Raw genomic sequence first — 19,113 nt, 5'->3', positions numbered from 1 at the left:
ACAAGAGAAGAATACTAATACTCTTGGAATAGGAAAAAATATTCCTATTAATCTTCTATCCTATTTTTCGATCTCCACACATTATTAAGGGTCAAATTCTTGGTGAGCTAAATTTGAGTCATATTCTGCTCAATTATCTCACTCAATACTTTTTTGGCATGTCTCTACCCCCTCACCCCCACCTTTTTATGTCCATAACGACCAACCTCTCACACCTCATAACCAGAACATTAGTACATCTCTTGTTTACACATTTGAATCATCTCAAACTCACTTCATGCATATTGTCCTCTATGGAGTCACTTTCACTTTATTCTAACTTCACTTTTAATCTTATCTCTCCATGTATGCCACACATCCACCCCGCATTTTCATCGTTGTCACTCTCCATCTTGTTGACATGAGAGTTCTTGATTAGACAACACTGCTCATAAAGCATAATCAGTCTAGCAGTCACTTTGTAGAAGTTACCTTTCAAACTAGATAGCACATGTTTATCACGTAGGATACCAAATGTTAACCTCCATTTGATCTAGACACTAGATGCTAGCCTTCATTTAATCTATCCAGCTCCAATACGATGAGCGACATATACTTATCAATCTTCCTATTTTTTTATATTACTGACTCAACATACTTGAAATTTTCTTTTTTAAAGGTGACATATGATTCAAGCCTCACGTTTACATCCAAGATACGCCACTAAAAATACAATATATATGATCTTGTATGAATTTTTAGACTGAACTACCATTAAAATTATAAAATAAATACAAGAATCTGGAAAACTAAGCAAAATAAAATTTATAATTGAAATGGATGTAATGATTCGAATTAAATTGATCATGTATATTGAGAAAAAAAAAAAAGTCAAAGCTAATTCAAAATGTTAATTTAATTTCTTATCATCACAATATTTCATATCAAATTCATTACACAATTGACATGAGAATACTATTATTTTACTTTCTATATCTCTATTTAATTCAATAGGTTAGTCTTATTTGTGTCAACGTTAATACAAACATGCTAATGAAATATGAATTGTATGTAAATATGTAGTCTTATATATATATATATTGTGATTTTTCCTTCTATATTTATTATCCAAATATTATTTTTTTTCAAAGCGTAAATTGAATATTACATTAAATATGGAGTTCCTATTTTTTTTTTATTTCGACTTGATTATTGCGATATATGAAATTATGCATACCCCTAATTATGACCGTTCAAAGCCATCTTTTAGATTTTTTTTTAAAAGAAAAGAAAAAGAAAGGCGCAATGATTTCGGCGACAGTGTCCTTAGCAGCTTTGGACAACACCTTAGTTGTTATGGGAGCACACCTCATGCTTAAGGAAAAAAGCCAAAACACCCCCCAAGTGCTTTTTTGACATTTTACCAGATTACTAGTAATATTTAGGACCGGTTGGATAAAAAAAATTATTTTTCCAAATATTTTTACTTCTTATTTAAAAAATAGTGTTTAGCTATGAAAAGTCTAAATTCAACTTTAAAACTGTATCACAAAATTTAGGACATGGTTCCAAAATTTTTATATTATCTCTTGCTTTGATTATCACAATATTTAATTATCATTATTTTTTTTCCTAGTATATATGATCATAAATTCATCACTTTATTTTTTTCTATCTACTTTAATATGTCTTTTTTTTAAAGACAAAAATTTATCAGAAATGATCTTTATACCTTTCGAGTCCTAAAATAAAAATAACATCTATGTAATCTTTACCATCCTCAAATTTCACTCTTATGTTATGGTTGGGTCCAAAGATTCTATACAGAATTAGTTATTAAATGACTTTGATTAACTTAATTATAGCATTCTCATTTATTGTGATGTGCTCATTGAATTAAGTAAAACTTCGGGGAAAGTCGCCACTTTTAATTACTTTGTTGACCTTTTAGTAATTGGTGAGAAAACAGGCTTCATTCATTTCCCAACATCTTTTATCTCTAAACTACTCCCAGGGTTGCTTTTTTACTTGTTAAAATTTTAATTTGGCACTCCTATTAAAAAAATAAAGATTAATATATAAATTTATTATTTTATTTTTATTAATTGATATAGTTTTAAATATATTTATTCATTATATTTTTCAAAAATATTAACTTCATATTAATAAATTAAGAATATAACAGAACTTCTTTTTTATCCTTTTTTGATTTATCAAAAATAACAAGGAAAAAAAATAGAAGTAGAGGGAGTAAATGGTTGGTACTAGTACTCTCTTCGTTTCGTATTTAACTTCAGTTGATTTGGCACAATAAATTTTTTTAATTAAAAATCTATTTTATTAATAATATTTTAAGATTTAAGTTTGATTATTATTATTTTATTTAGTTATTTAATACCAAAGGGTAGTATGATTTAAATAAAAAATTCTTTTAATTTGTTAAAATGGATAAATAAAATATCTATTTTTTAAAATAAGAATAGGGTAAAACAAAACGGAAAGTACTAGTACTATTAATTTACTTTTCAAGGTAATTATAATTTGGTCGTACACACTAAATTTAAGAAGACTACTACTTAACTACTCAAATAACTTCATTTATGAACAATTAATGAACGCGCATTAGTCTTTTATTCTTCCTTCTTCTACATATTTAACCATTGGATATGTTCACATCTCAGCTGCACCAAAGACGGGATGTATTCGGGTAAAAAATATATTTTTCAAAAAATTTGATCAATCAAATATAAAAATAAAATAAAATATTTTTAAAAAAATATTTCACTCCCCACTGAAGATCCCAAATCACTCACCAAAGTACATATTCTTTTTTCTCTTTCATTCCATTTTTTTAAAAAAGAAAAATTAATGTTCATATTAGTTTTATTTAAAAGGTAGGCATAATGACGTCGAGTGTTTACTCACAATTTTAATTTTACAAGATTTTAATGTATGTTTTCTCACATTTTATTGAGAAGTCTTGTTTGTGAAACTGTTTTGTACCATATATATTGTTTTTAATTCACATAAATTGGACGGAGAGATTACTAACATTATTTACTACGCATGCGAATATTTCTAAGATAATTTCTTGATACAGTTAAATAACATTATTAAACCCCAAAAGATGAAAATGTGTTTATATGACACACTTTTTTTTAATTAGTCTTAAAAAATAATATATTTTTTATTTGATAAATATTTAATAATATTATCAATATTTCACACATGTTGAATTTCACTTATTTGATAAAAAGTTCATAAAAGATGTATTATTCTATTTTAAAAATTATTTATTTTAAGAATAATCTTGCAAATTCTTTTTATATGTTTTGAATTCTTCATCAAATTAAATTAGATCACATAAATTGAAATTGAAAGAGTAAACAAAATACTAGTTGACTGACTAATGATAAAGGGACGATGTGTGATTATACAAAGTAACAGTAAGAATGTGACAGATGGATCATATTTTAAAAATTATTTATTTTAAGAATAATCTTGCAAAGTCTTTTTATATGTTTTGAATTCTTCATCAAATTAAATTAGATCACATAAATTGAAATTGAAAGAGTAAACAAAATACTAGTTGACTGACTAATGATAAAGGGACGATGTGTGATTATACAAAGTAACAGTAAGAATGTGACAGATGGATCATATTTTAAAAATTCTTTATTTTAAGAATAATCTTGCAAAGTCTTTTTATATGTTTTGAATTCTTCATCAAATTAAATTAGATCACATAAATTGAAATCGAAAAAGTAAAAAAAATACTAGTTGACTGATTAATGATAAAGGGACGATGTGTGATTATACAAAGTAACAGTAAGAATGTGACAGATGGATCATAATGTGGACTGAGAATAATTAGTAACAAATTGGTCTCCAATCTCCATGTATTAAAAACAGCTAACTTGTCTAAATAATTTCATGATTCGTAATATAAAAAAATATTTCTATTCTAATCAAAACAGTGCATAGCTGGCTTGTCTGAATTATCCACGTTCAAGAAATGATTACACAGTCAAAATCTGTTCATTATTAAATGATCAACAATTATAGATATGTCAACTGGTCCAATTTGTCATGCCATTAACCAATTCAGCCTATAATTTGGTTTGTGGGATCTCTTATAATTAAATTTGTAATTTATTTGATTGAAGATACCGTCAAACTCTAAAATGAATTTCATGAGGAAAGTAGGAAAAGCACTAGTGACTTTTACGTTAATGAGATCTATTGTCCTTGTACAATTTGAATAAAAGAAAATGTTTTTTTTCCATATCTCTCGTGGAAAAACATATACTAACTAAAAGAAATTGTAAAGGGTTAGAAAACACCATTTCACAAAGTATTTCTTCAATTCCTCAAATTAATGTCATTATTTTTAAATTGTCTCAATAAACAGTTTTCGGATTTAAAACACACAGAAAAATGATGGTTATATTCACAAATCACAAAACAATGATAATTTTTACATGATTTCACAAAGTAGGTAAAAATGATGACCAAATTTCCACACACTAAAAAGTCAAATCACAGTTTCCATATCACTGGTCTCTAAGATAGAGAGATCACAGCAGCAAACATGATATCAAACCTTGCCAAACTAATAAGTTCAACAGGAGGATATAATGATAGTTTGAAGATCTCTTGCTGGTAGGAAGAGGGCAAACATCACCTCCTATCCGGTTTTGAGAACTTGCTGTAAATATTGCAGCTAATAAAGTTGCAGAAAGCTTCATTTAAGCTCGTAAAGTTGCAGCTAATAAGCAGAGAGGTTGCAATCTGATAAGTTATTTTAATGGCAATACGATGAAATTACAATCCAATCAATACTTAACGCTTTTCACTTATCATCAATTATCAGTGTCTTGTCACATAGCATTTCTATAACATAATCAGATATGAATAGAAATTTGCAACAAACATATATAATTTGGCGGTACGGTCGGTGCACATTTACCAGTCTATTCTCACAAACTCTTTCTACCATGAAGGTTAATAGGAGAGGGTCTGCAACAGCTTATTTATGTCAAACTAGCCTCCACTTTGCATTGAGAACTGAGGCACTCGACCTAGTGGAATGATTAGATCTTTCATGATCTCATATTCTGCTGTGCTTATCTGAGCACCATCAAGCACCTGTTTAGCCAAAGGGAACAAAAGGAAATCTCAGTCCACCCGGTACTCTTTGAGTCAAGAAACAATTAACATCTTATGCTAAAAAAACTAGGGAAAATAGAAAAAATACGTCAATGCAATAATGTAATAGAAAAACCCCATCACAAATGAATTTTGGGTTACGTCCCGATATGATAAATAGTCATTCTTCAATCCTAACAAAATAGGCAAATACTCCATCCACTACTATGTAAAAATATATTCTGCAGTATCAAAGGGAATACTTTGAAATATTCACTAATCTTCTTATTTCAATGAATCAAGATACATAATATTGTTAATTCACTCGATTTTCACACACAAACATAAGTCAACCATGTATGCTCAAGTATAACTACTTATACTGCATTCTTGTTAATCTGTGGAAGGGTAGCAAATGAAATCAGGTTCTCTTGATTTTCAACAAAAGCATTTTGAACCATGTCTGCTCACGTATAATTACAAGTACATAACTAGTACTGCATGCTTGTTAGCTAATCTGTGGAAGGTTGGTAAATGATATCAAGTAGAGTTAAAAACTTTTGGACAGCATGCTCTGTTAAGCTTATGGCATTCAACTGAGCCTCAGGAGCTGCCATATGGCTCATGAAAATTCCACAAACCAAGTTCAACTATAAGCGGAACAAGTATATCAATCCACAAGTCAGTTGCAAAATAGAAAAAGAGACATTTATTGGAGGTTATTAGTGCACCTCCCTAATCTTTCAGTTTTCAGCTTAATGAACAAGAACAGCCAAACTAGAACAACTATAATACAATCAACTTCTCAGTAAAAGCCAGCCACAAGACAACATCACAACTTTCAATTTTATCATTGACAACAATACAACTTCCACGCAAACTGATCACACAGCTTAGTTCACTACCTGAAGGAAGGAATACACTTCTGTTTGCCAGCAATACTGTTATTAGCGTATTCTTAGTAATGTTTTCTGGCCAGCAGGAGAGGTACAAAACAGCAAGTCTACCATGTAACTAGGTTTTCTTTTCCCTACCTACAAGGTGGCCATTTTGAAGCTGCTTATTATATGCCTTTCAATTAAAATACATAATCATTTCATTTTCCTTCCAGTAAAAGTAATTGGGTTATATTCAACTCTTATCACATATAATGGAATTTAAAGGTTCATCCAACACAAGCTCTACATTTTTTCATCAAATCTCTTCCTTGGTCTTTTGGTTTCTCTTGCAGACAAGGACGACTTAGACCTGCACCTTCTTGGAATTTCAATAAGATATTAGATATCCCATCTCCCATCATAATGGTTTCATTTAAGAGGAGGAGCAAATTGCATAACGAAGAAACAAGTAAGAAGATGGTCAAGGTTAGCTTCCCTGTTGCCTTGCAAACTTGGGAGTAATAAATAAAACAAGGAAGAAACAATTTTTCAAAAAAAGAAGACTTCACAAAATCCCTGAGGTCCAATAGCGCATGGTTTGAAACTTGGTGGAAACTGAGCCCGCCCATCTAACCTTCTCCACTTACATATCAAACTACAAGGTTGGAACTCATGATGTGCACGGAACTCACACATCTCGCGTTGTACTCTTATCACAAGACCAAAGCCCTGAGGCTTAAAAACAAAGATAATCATATTCCTGAAAGGAGCAACAGGGGAAATGAATGGAATATGTTTTTGAATTGTAATTTCTAGAAGATGGGACAACAACAAACTCTAAAGAACAGTTAGACTGTACTCATACTCTAAAGAACATGTTTCAATACTTTTCCCAGGAAACAATATAGCCAACATCTAAAGAACAGTTGGGCCTTTCTAAGTAACATGAAAAAAGAATGAAAAACCTAATGTCTATCACATATAAAGGTTTAGAGCCCTAATAAATTGCATTTACCAAATAATTAAAGCTCGACTTAATGAAAACTGCTACCATTAAAACATAGGCATCTACGTCCTATATAACTCTGGAAGGTGGCAAATCTAGTGAAAATTTGAAAGAAATAACTAGACCTGGGGAAGGGGCCGAAGGGATTCCTGAAAACAAATGTTAAGAGTGCGATAAAGGAGAAGAAAATCACATGAGAACATAAAAGCTTATGATCCCAAAATTCTACCTTTGGAAGCGAAGTTCTTCGCCCTGTCATATATGGAGTCAGTGTAGGTATCCTACATACAGAAAGAGCATCAAGAAACAGAAGTACAATAAGTTGCCACTGCTTCATTCGGAATGCAGGGAGTGGATCCACAAAAGACATTGTATCTAAGAAGAGAACCTGCACACGTCAAACGAAGAAGAGTCATCCTCACAGATGATGATTACTGCATTAGTCATCACGTGCAATGATATCCTTAAACCACAAATACCCTTGTCTACCTAACAACGCCATCACAGCCAACACACCAATGGAAAAGTCTCAGTAGATACCCCCCTAAGCACATCAAAGAACCCTCTCTAGCTTTTGAAAATGCACACCAAACCTCATTTAAAAGTATAATGGCACTAATTAGAATAATAAATCACACAAGCTTATTTCAGCAACTTTAAGGGTCTTAGCCAATTTTTCCATTAATTTATTTGTAGAAACAAAATGACATCCCATCTCCTCCCCCAGCCAACTACACACTGCTTGGCAGAATCTTTCCATCTTTATGACAGGGTGGTACTTGTACTGCCTTCCTCCCCACCCCCCATCACAAAATGTTGATGTGTTTGAGGCTGAGTGAAAAGAGAGAGCTATAAAATTTGGACTTTCAGGTAGACTACACATTCCTTTACAAGCATCTTGTATTCTGCAACTTCATGCAATGCACAGTACTGGTAACATATAATGGCATATTTTACGTATCTCCTACTGGGAAATGAAATCCTAAACCAAAACAAAACTATGAGATTAAAATTGCTTCCAAATACAAAAACCAAAACAAAAGAAATTAAAATTGATTCCAAACTGCACAAACACACACACAAAAAAAAGAAACCACTTAAAGTCTACTGGCAGCATGCAGAAATCATCGACTTGACAACTTCCACAGTTATGCTAAAAAAGTTTTGGGAAGGGGAAGGGGATGGTAATATCTTAAAATGTAATCATACCATTCCTTGCTCTAAAGTTGATATTGGAACAGGCAACCTAAGGTCAGCTACCAATCCTGGCAATGCTCGAGCAAGACAGCCAGCAAGAGTCTGCTTGATCTCAGTTGACCGGCCATCGGACAGCACAATTTTGTGAGGATATTCTCTTCCATTGATAGACAAATACTCCTCATTATTGCTTTCATCATGCCCATATATAAATGCCAAGGATGATGATGATATCCACGTGAAGAGGGAATTAAACATTGTAGCGAAAGGTGACAGCTGAAGAAAATCAGACCAACACACACGCACAAAAAGAAGGGTTAAGAAAGGAAAAAAGGAAGGGTGTGTGTGTGGAGGGGGGGGGGGGGGGCAAATATGAAGAGAGAACAAGAATATTAAACAGTGGTAGCAAGTTTCAAGACTGTAAAAGGTTTGATGAGCAACTCACAGTCATATTAAAATCCTCGGGTGGACTATCATACCAAGAGTCCTCTGATTCAAAAACATCATAATTTGGCATCCCTGGTTTTCTTGGCCATTTTAAAGGAGCTGGTTCTTGATCAAGCATCTCATCATTCTCCTGATGTATTGCTTCATCCAATTCTTGTGAAGGTGGCAATATTACAATCCCGGCTTTGGACACTAAATATCACATGCAACAGAACTCAAAAGCAATTAGATGCCAAGAGTGTATGACTTACTCACAAAATCTCCTAAAAGGAGGGTCAATGAAAATGTCATACCAGCATCAGGGACATCAGAACCTGAGGCAACAGCACTTGCTGCTTGGCTTAGTGCTGCTGCACAGGCTTCTGCAGATTCAAACCGATATGAATCATTATCCTCTTCCATGTCTGTAGAGCCTGATCCCCCATAAGCTTGGTTCCCATACTCTGATGTTTTGGATGAGCTCTCTGTTTTCTTGCCAATGCCATCATCTATATTTTCATCAGCCCAAGTAACTGACCGAGCCATTTTCTTGGAATTTGAGGATTTTAAAGAAGATTTGGGTAATTGTTTATCATGTGCACCGTCTGATGCATATTTTCTTCTGGCATCCGACATATTTAGCACCTCAACACTTTTGTTCTTGACATCATGTTGGGAAGGACCAGAAGACACTTCTCCAGAATTAAATTTATCCACCTTAAAACATCTCGTGTTCTTATCCGATTTTTTCTCTGTTTCTTCTCCAGAATGCAACTGCAAGGCATCAACTTGCTTTCCCAGTATAGAAACATCATCATCCCTAACTTTGTACGTTGTCTTCATTTGGGCTTCTTGAGCTGGAAACTTTGAAACGCTATACTCATCTTGAGTTATTATAGTGCTGGAAAAACTAATCTCATTAAGTATCATGTTTTTCTCATTTTGGAGTGGGGCATGCTTATTCTTTGATCCTGCCAATTTACAAGTATTTGTCATGATCAACAAGGGCACAAATTTTGATTAGCTAGAATGTGAGGTCTCTTATATTCTAAAATTTCAAATGAAGTGACTCCAGAAAGCATAAGCTAGAGAACCTTTCCCCTATCACAGATACCTGTTTAGAACATTGAAATTCTAGTACCTCTATTAATGTTTTTCAACAGTGCTGGATTCACACTTCGATCTCTCTGTGGAACATAGCCTTCAATTGCATAAGATGGACCCATCCACTCTTCCAATGAAACTTCACCACCCTTTACATCCACTTTTTCCTGAATTTTCAACTTAGAAAATCCTAGATCTCCCTTTTCCTTCACATCCTCTGCGGAATGCAAATGCAATCCCTTAAATAGATTCAGGACTTCATGAAGCTTTGCTGGATTCAGGGTAGAACTTCTCTCATCTTGCAAGCTACCAGCAAATGCTCCACTATTGACAACACAATTTGTTGAACAGTACATGTATGTTTCATGAAGATCATAAACTTTATGCTCCTTCAATGATATTCTGTAATGTCCTTTCCGAGGCCTTTCAGAAGGCAGAGAGTTGCTGCAGAGAGGATAACCACACATGTTTGCTATTGATCGTTCAGTTACTACATCCTGATAATCGCTCCGAGACAACAAAGACCCAGCAGCAATGAGTTGGTTTTCATCTTCAATGCCTTCAAGAAGACAGAGTTGCAACTTGTGGACAGCATCTTTAACAGCGACGGCTTCTCCCTTTGCCATTAGAGAACTCTTCCGAAGTACTACTGATAACAAACAAAAGTTTTTCCAATAAAGTTGATAAAATACATGATATGAGATGGACAATAGATATCAAAAACAAATCTCACTCATTCTGCATGTTACTCATCATAGCATACAAGAGAACATCTAATATACCGTCTGAGATCTTACACCAATAAATGCTATTCCCTCCGTTTCACTTTATGTGGCAGATCCAGTAAGAATAATTATACACAAGCACATGCCAATTACACAAGGGCGGCTAAACCCTAAAGCCACTAAAGGCCCCAAAAATCCCCCAAATTCAGTTCGCTCAAATACGAAAACATACCGAAGATGCACAAAAAAGAAGTAAATTCGACCGATTAAACGAAGGACCAAAAGCACTGAGAAGACAAGAGATGAAGGAGATACATACATATGTTAATATTAATTGTGAAGCGCCAATAGCACACCTGGAAGAAACCCTAAGTAGAATATAAAAAAAATATGTATTTATTGTTATAGGTTTGTTGCTAATTTTTAGTAATTATTATGCACATATTTTTGAAATTTTATTATTGATATAATTATAATAAAAATAAATTTATAGTTAATTTTTATTTCTTAATTTATCAAATTAACTTCAATTTGAATCAATCATGTCTTAAGGTTGACTTTGTACAATTGTCTTTAATTCTTTGAGATGTTTCATTAAACATTTCAAACTCAAACTAATTAGATTATTAAATAATTAAATTTAAATGTCGTAACTTTGAATGTCTTCTAAAGATAGCAATCACTGTAATATTGGTTCTTATAATTTAAAGTATTACGAAATATTATATAAGAATTGATATTCTAATTGGCATATTTAATGAAATGAAGTCTTCATTTTATTTTTAAACACTTTTAAAATAATTTTGATAATTCATGTAACATTTCATTCTATTAAAAAATTTTAAAACTATAATCAATAGGAGAAATTTAAACATTTGTGTTGTTATGTAACATACAATAATTTATATATATTTATTCGTGTCTTACTGTCAATTAAAAAAATTAATTATTAAATTATAATATATTACAATATATTTTTTTTGAATTTATGAGAATAAAATATATTAAAAAGAAATTAAAAAAGTGTAAATCACGTTTCTAAATTTTGGCTTTAGGCCACTCATTCTATTGAGCCGCCCTTGCAATTACAGTGCCTAACAAAGTTTCTTGATATTAAGTTTTGCCAGGAGTAAAAACACTTATGTTTGCTTTGTTCATTGTCATTGCAACAAAATCAACAATGTGATGATAAAGGGAAAAGTGAAGAGTGGGCAGTGAACGGGGAGTAGTAAGCATGACTACCTAATACTAAAAAGTAAAGTCCATATATAATTATCTAAAGTTTCATTGCCCTACTACTTTATCAAGATTCTGAATATCAGTGGGAAAGAAAGACACTTGGATAGGGTTCCTTCCAATCAAGATTTTAAGGTTATCAATCATTCTCTTACTTCAAAATAAAAAATGCACTGATAATTTTACTCTAAATTATCAACTTAATAGATTTTATGCAGCGCCCCAAAAACAACAAAGGAATTAGGTCTCTCTAATAAAGATAATAATTTTACCTCAACTCAATATTGGCTGGAATTGTTGCGCAACTAGCAAAGACAACTATTATTAATGTAGTATATAATTGTAGACTCTAGTGCAAATTTCCAATACGAAAGCCGTTGGATAACGGGTCAAACAAGGATCCGTCCATATAATCAATGGGTAAACCCTAGGTCAAAACGCCAACTTTTTGTTGAGGAGGAGGAAATTTTGGAATTGTATCAGTTAGGATCGTTTGGTGGGGTGTATTAGGAGAAATAGTTCATCTATTATGCATGTATTGTTTAGTAATATGTTGGTAGGAATTTTGGGTCTATGTATAATTAATTCATATATTAATTAAGGGCAAAGAGAAAAATATACCTTTTAACTTTATGATTTTCAGTAGATATATTTCTTGTCAAAAAAGTGGTACATATATATTTTTGTTGTCTAACAAATAATGCATATATATCTTCGTCGTCTAACAAATAATGTATATTTACCATTTTTGTTAACAGATTGAATAAAAAAACAACTTAAAATTAATTTTTAAATTCAAAAAATGTCACGTGGCCTTAAATAATTACAATTATCCATTTTTTACGCACCCATATCCGACCCAATTAAAAGAAGCCCAATTATTCATCTATTCAGACCTGATTCAAATTCATTTTATGACTGAATAGAAGATGATTTGAAAAAAAAATTCAGCTAGTTCGGACCTAGAGGTGTAAAAAAGAGTGAGATAATTTTTGAAAGCCATGTGATATTTTTGAATTTAACAAATCAGTATTATATTTTTCTCAATTAAGAAAATATAGATATATTAATGAAAAAGGTAAATATAAACCATTTGATAGACGGTATGGTATATATGCACAAAATTAAGGAATATATTTGCCCCTTTTTTCATTAACTAATTAAAGGATCGTTTGATTATTAGTTAGGATTAAAAATCAAAAAGAAAAAAACGAATAGAAATATTTCTAAAATAAATTAACTAGAATATTAGGGTTAAAAATCAACCAAAAAAAAAACCAAATATTTGCTTGTTCCAAAATAGGTGCCACGCCATCTTCTAGTCCTTTTTTAACCATCTATTCATGTTGTTAGTGATTTTAGTCATTTTACTAGTTACAGCTTTAGATATTTTAATAATTAACATAGAATATTTATTAAATTAGCAAAAAAAATCTTAGACGTTTGTTATCATCAAGTATTATTCTTTTATTTATTCAATTATTTTCACCTCAACTTTCCAAACAGAACAAAGCAGAATAGAAATATTTCGTACACTTTTTTCGTAAGCAAAAAATTACCATATTTGAACTTCTATATCAACATGCACTAATTGCTACTGATCGGAGATTTTACGAGCACTTATACATACTTTAATAGCGTCATTAACTTTTTTATGACCACATTTTTAGTGTTATATTTTGTGTTTGTAAATATTTTCTTATAGTTTTTATTTATCAATTGTTTTGCAATTTTTTTAATATTTTAAAATTTATTTTGAACATCATCGGACGAGATAGTAATGAATACAATAATATTCTTAAATGGGTATCACTAATTTTTGACTTTAAATTAAATACAGATAAATTTTTTAATCACAATACAAAAACAAGAAGAAGCAGAAGGTATTTTGCGTGACAATTTTCAAATTTTGATAGCAGATTTCAATGCGAAAACAAACATTAAATCTTCAACAAGTATCAAATTATCAGCCCTACAATATGAGATTTAGCTGAGAAAATATAGATTCAAAATTGAAGACAACAATTGATTCACTTGAGGTAATTAATTTACTTCATAACGTAAAACACTCTCACATAAATATTTAATATGAATGCAGAAGTTGCTAAAAACCCTATTAGCGAACATGCTAACCAAAGATGATCGAAAGCTAAAATTGAATCAAGTTTTTGCGAAATGGATAATTTTCCTCTATTTATTTGAAAGACGTTGAAAATATATAGAGAAAAATTCCTTTTATCAGATATAATAAATTTTTACGTAAAATTCAATTTGTAACCTAATTTTATGATCATAACAATTTTAACCTAGTCACTTCTGTTTATAATAATGCATAATATTAATAAATAATACTCCTAACTCCTCTTTTTTTTTCTTTTTTTTTAAAAAAAATCAATCATGGCATGTATGTTCAATTATATTGCGGTATTACGGATCCTCTGTGCGTAATATCTTCCAACTCGAAGGATAAGGGAAGTCATTATGCAAGGGTATATAAGAGCAACGAACCCTGAATCCCCATCTTCAATCACTCTTCATATATCTTCTTCTCTAAATTCCTCCATTGATAAAGATGATCTTCTTCGTCGATCCTGTTTAATACAAGGGCTCGTAATTCCATCGGATCTATATCGGTCATCGCAAAGCTCGATTCCTGTAAGATATCTGTCATATTCTCTCTTCTTCTTTTTTTGGTTTTTATACGTAATTGTCGTCGATTTTTCGTTTTGTTATTCAAAACGTAGAATTTGGAAAACGTTTGAATGTTTCTGAAATTATGAGCTGTTGTACGATCAGGAGATTAGAGGATCGGAGAAAGCTTCATATCTGAAAAGCAGAGCCAATTGCAAAGTGAGTTTCTGCATTTCTGGTGCTAATTGTCCATTTTTTCTCATTGACCTTTCGGTTCGGATAAGTACTGTATGTGAGTTGATTTCTGGTGTAATGAATAATTTTAGCTCTTGTGGATTTTTTTGGAAGTTGAAATTTAAGTAGTTGAATATTTACAACTCGGAGATTGTTCTTTTGTTTATATTTTGTATTAGAGTAGAAAATCATAGCCGTGAAAATGAAAGTGTTGGCTTGCGAGAAAAAATGAACTCTAGTGTAATTTTATAGATTTATTTATTTATTCTGAATCTTGCAAAAAATTGTTAGGCCTTATTTCAGGTATTGTTGTTGTAAAACTGGCATTTGTCAACTTCTATATCAGAATATGTTTTTAGGTTTGAATTGAACCATAGCTACAGGAAAACAAGAATGAGAAGGATGAGATCTACTTTTTTCTTTATGACTGAGAAAATGGTAGAAAGTTTTGGGTGGAATCGGGATTTTCAAATGCAGTAGTTTCCTTTTTACTTTCCCAAGTCTATATCTGTTTGAGTGTTAATTTGATTCAACTTGAAGGACATATGTGAAGCAAGTGATTTCCCTTTCCTGGCCGGTAAATCCATAAACTGGTTGTTCCCAGTTTCTTCTTGTATTTTTGGCCTATGATTATCTGCTAATTTTTAAACTTCGTTTACAATTGCTTATCTTAAATTCTTTGCATTCTTTGGTGGAATACCATTAATGTAGGAATTGGGTGGTTAGCTGAGTAAACTTTTTGTGTGGGAGGAGAGGAAGGAAATCATAACTTTCTGTTGTTGTTCCACAGGTTATCATCACGCTTGTCTCTGCACTTTATCAAGGGTTTTAGGACCTGTGATCATCCTATTCGATGGCTGATCACCGGAATAGTAATGCCAAGGTTTCTAATGACAAAGCATCCGGAACAGCCAATGCTTATGCCATCAATTTGGAGAACTTCGGTAAAAGATTGAAAACGTTATACTCCCACTGGACTGAACACAATGATGAACTTTGGGGAGCTTCTGAAGTTCTTGCCATAGGAACTCCTCCTCCATCTGAGGATCTGCGGTATCTGAAGTCGTCAGCTTTAAATATGTGGTTAGTTGGGTATGAATTTCCTGATACTATCATGGTTTTCATGAAGAAGCAGATCCATTTTCTTTGTAGCCAGAAGAAGGCCTCCTTACTTGAAGCTGTCAAGAAAACCTCTAAGGATATTGTAGGAGTGGATGTTGTAATGCACGTGAGGTCTAAAAAAGATGATGGGACTGGTGCAATGGATGCAATTTTTCGAGCTATACAAGATCAGTCAGAGTCAAATGGTAATGATTTGCCCATTGTTGGACACATTGCGAGAGAAGCTCCTGAAGGGAATCTTTTAGAGACATGGACTGAGAAGCTAAAGAATACACAATTTCGGCTCTGTGATGTAACTAATGGATTCTCTGACCTGTTTGCTGTCAAGGACACTGCTGAAATTATGAATGTGAAGAAAGCTGGTTATCTGACTTCATCAGTGATGAAGCATTTTGTAGTCCCAAAGCTAGAAAGGGTTATTGATGAGGAGAAGAAGGTGTCACATTCTTCACTAATGGATGACACTGAAAAGGTCATACTGGAACCTGCAAAGATTAAGGTGAAATTAAAGGCAGATAATGTCGACATCTGTTACCCTCCAATTTTTCAGAGTGGAGGAGAATTTGATCTGAGACCAAGTGCATCAAGCAATGATCAGAATCTTTACTATGATTCGACAAGTGTGATTATCTGTGCAATTGGTTCTCGATATAATAGTTACTGCTCAAATGTAGCTCGGACCTTTCTCATTGATGCCAATCCAATGCAAAGCAAGGCGTATGAAGTCCTTCTGAAGGCCCATGATGCTGCAATTGGAGCTCTGAAACCAGGAAACAAGGCTGGAGATGTCTACCAAGCAGCACTCAGTGTGGTTGAAAAGGAGGCACCTGAATTGGTTGCAAATTTGACAAGATCTGCAGGAACTGGAATTGGGCTTGAGTTCCGTGAATCAGGGTTAAACCTCAATGGCAAGAATGCTAGAATGCTGAAATCTGGCATGGTTTTTAATGTGTCTCTTGGGTTTCAGAATTTGCAAACAGAGTCTAAAAACCCCAAAACTGAAAAAATTTGTGTTTTGCTTGCTGATACAGTTGTTATTGGTCAAAATGCTCCAGAAGTGGTGACCTCTATGAGTTCCAAAGCTGTAAAGGATGTGGCTTACTCATTCAACGAGGATGAAGAAGAAGAGGAGGAGCAGCCAAAGGTCAAAGCTAAGCCTGTTGCCGCCAATGGACTCTCATCCAAGGCTATGCTTAGATCAGTTAACCATGAGACATCAAGGGAGGAACTAAGGCGGCAACACCAGGCAGAATTGGCCCGCCAAAAGAACGAAGAAACTGCACGGAGGCTCACAGGAGGAAGTTCTGGGGGCACAGATAGCCGTGGTGCTGCGAAAGCCACTGGAGAACTGCTTGCATATAAGAACATTAATGATCTGCCACCTCCAAGAGAGTTGATGATTCAGGTTGACCAGAGGAGTGAGGCTATTCTTTTACCTATTCATGGAACCATGATTCCATTCCATATTGCCACCGTGAAAAGTGTATCTAGTCAACAAGATACTAACCGTACCTGCTATATCCGGATAATGTTCAATGTTCCTGGCACTCCATTCACTCCTCATGACACAAATACTCTAAAGTTTCAGGGATCAATATATGTTAAAGAAGTTTCATTTCGTTCAAAGGACCCAAGGCACATCACTGAAGTGGTTCAACAAATAAGAACCCTCCGCAGGCAGGTTGTCTCTAGAGAATCAGAGAGAGCTGAGAGAGCAACTTTAGTAACACAGGAGAAACTTCAAGTTGCTGGAGCCAAATTTAAGCCAATCAAACTGTCAGATTTGTGGATTCGTCCAGTATTTGGTGGTCGTGGGAGAAAGCTTCCTGGTACTCTAGAGGCTCACACAAATGGATTCCGGTATGGAACTTCAAGGCCAGATGAGAGAGTGGATGTTATGTATGGTAACATTAAACATGCATTCTTCCAGCCAGCAGAAAAGGAAATGATTACAGTCCTCCACTTTCACCTGCACAATCACATAATGGTGGGAAACAAGAAAACCAAGGACGTGCAGTTCTATGTTGAAGTGATGGATGTTGTGCAGACAATTGGAGGTGGAAAAAGATCTGCTTATGATCCTGATGAGATTGAGGAGGAACAACGTGAGAGGGATCGGAAAAACAAGATTAACATGGAATTCCAAACATTTGTGAACAAGGTAAATGACCTCTGGACCCAGCCTCAATTTAAAGGGCTTGATTTGGAATTTGATCAGCCGTTGAGAGAGCTTGGATTCCACGGAGTACCCCACAAGTCAACAGCTTTTATAGTCCCAACATCTAGCTGCCTTGTTGAGCTCGTAGAGACGCCTTTTGTTGTGATCACTCTCTGTGAGATTGAGATAGTCAACTTGGAGAGGGTTGGTCTCGGGCAGAAAAATTTTGACATGACAATTATATTCAAGGACTTCAAAAGAGATGTTATGCGAATTGATTCTATCCCTTCAACTTCCCTCGATGGCATCAAGGAGTGGCTCGATACAACTGACCTTAAGTACTATGAGAGCAGGCTGAATCTGAACTGGCGTCAGATACTGAAAACAATTACTGATGATCCGGAAGAGTTCATAGAGAATGGCGGATGGGAATTTTTGAATTTAGAAGGTACTGATTCGGAATCTGAGAACTCACAGGAGTCTGATCAAGGATATGAACCTTCAGATGTAGAACCTGTCTCGTCAGATGAGGAAGATGATGAAAGCGCATCACTAGTGGAGTCAGAGGATGATGAAGGAGAGGACTCTGAGGAATATTCAGAAGAAGAAGGGAAAACATGGGAAGAGTTGGAAAGAGAAGCAAGCAATGCCGACAGAGAGAAAGGAGCTGAATCAGACAGTGACAATGATAGGAAAAGGAGGAATATGAAGGCTTTTGGGAAAGGCCGTCCTCCAGAGAGAAGAAATCTCGGTAGCATCATTTCCAAGAGACCCAGGTTTAGGTAAAGAGTGTGATAGCCTGCTAGACTGTCCTAGGACATTAGTTTATGCTACATAAGCTCATGACAAGCAGCTGTAAAGTATTTACCCGACAACTGAGTTTAGACTTATCTTCCTTGTAGAATAGCTGTTCTCTCTTTCTGTGTTTGCAAAGTAGTTAATTCGTGTAAAATCAGATTGTGCAACTTATGTTGGGTTTTAAATTTTGACCTTGTCCTTTTGTTTTTCAAAATTCAGCTACATTTCAAGGACAAGCAGGACAATTGTTCGCCTATTACAGTGCAAAAGGTCTTGTTCCTTGGCTATTGCCCAGTATTACGGCAGTACCTGGGGCACATAGCGCAGTATTTGTAAATATTTTGGAATACATATATATATATATATATATATATATATATATATATATATATATATATATATTATTATTATTAATACCTAGGCACTATGCTGCTGCTTGAAGTGAGAATGACACTGCATAGTTTAAATCTT

General features: G+C 33.6%; 2 protein-coding genes across 4 annotated transcripts; one reads left to right on the top strand and one right to left on the bottom strand.

Moving 5' to 3' along the window:
- Positions 1 to 4,803: 4,803 nt before the first annotated feature.
- Positions 4,804 to 10,853, bottom strand: LOC129886053 (putative RNA polymerase II subunit B1 CTD phosphatase RPAP2 homolog). Of its 3 annotated transcripts, none has more exons than XM_055960569.1 (7): positions 10,783 to 10,853; positions 9,776 to 10,384; positions 8,949 to 9,605; positions 8,654 to 8,847; positions 8,221 to 8,484; positions 7,241 to 7,399; positions 4,804 to 5,127 (listed from the first exon to the last, which is right to left on the bottom strand). In XM_055960569.1, the coding sequence occupies exons 2-7, from the start codon at positions 10,362 to 10,364 to the stop codon at positions 5,023 to 5,025; spliced, it is 1,968 nt and encodes a 655-aa protein (XP_055816544.1). In that variant the 5' UTR covers positions 10,365 to 10,384; positions 10,783 to 10,853; the 3' UTR covers positions 4,804 to 5,022. The 3 variants fall into 3 exon arrangements, with proteins under 3 accessions (XP_055816544.1, XP_055816543.1, XP_055816542.1); XM_055960568.1 differs by having other exon boundaries at positions 9,776 to 10,387; positions 10,783 to 10,818; XM_055960567.1 differs by lacking the exon at positions 10,783 to 10,853 and adding an exon at positions 10,472 to 10,775 and having other exon boundaries at positions 9,776 to 10,387.
- A 3,362-nt stretch (positions 10,854 to 14,215) lies between these two features.
- On the top strand, positions 14,216 to 18,856 carry LOC129886052 (FACT complex subunit SPT16-like). Its single transcript, XM_055960566.1, has 3 exons — positions 14,216 to 14,354; positions 14,496 to 14,549; positions 15,355 to 18,856. The coding sequence occupies exon 3, from the start codon at positions 15,418 to 15,420 to the stop codon at positions 18,628 to 18,630; it is 3,213 nt and encodes a 1,070-aa protein (XP_055816541.1). The 5' UTR covers positions 14,216 to 14,354; positions 14,496 to 14,549; positions 15,355 to 15,417; the 3' UTR covers positions 18,631 to 18,856.
- The last annotated feature ends 257 nt before the right edge of the window (positions 18,857 to 19,113 follow it).

The sequence above is a fragment of the Solanum dulcamara genome, chromosome 4 (assembly GCF_947179165.1).
Source record: "Solanum dulcamara chromosome 4, daSolDulc1.2, whole genome shotgun sequence".
Classification (NCBI taxonomy): Eukaryota; Viridiplantae; Streptophyta; class Magnoliopsida; order Solanales; family Solanaceae; genus Solanum; species Solanum dulcamara.
The sequence above is the reverse complement of the archived record's forward strand: the minus strand, read 5'-3'. Positions and strand labels throughout refer to the sequence as shown.

Coding starts and splice junctions, on each gene's coding strand:
- LOC129886053 (XM_055960567.1), bottom strand. Junction 8,848..8,948: donor TTCTGATGTCCCTGATGCTG/GTATGACATTTT, acceptor TGTGATATTTAG/TGTCCAAAGCCGGGATTGTA. Junction 5,128..7,240: donor GAAGAACTTCGCTTCCAAAG/GTAGAATTTTGG, acceptor TTGGCTAAACAG/GTGCTTGATGGTGCTCAGAT.
- LOC129886052 (XM_055960566.1), top strand. CDS start 15,418: ATGGCTGATCACCGGAATAGTAATGCCAAGGTTTCTAATGACAAAGCA.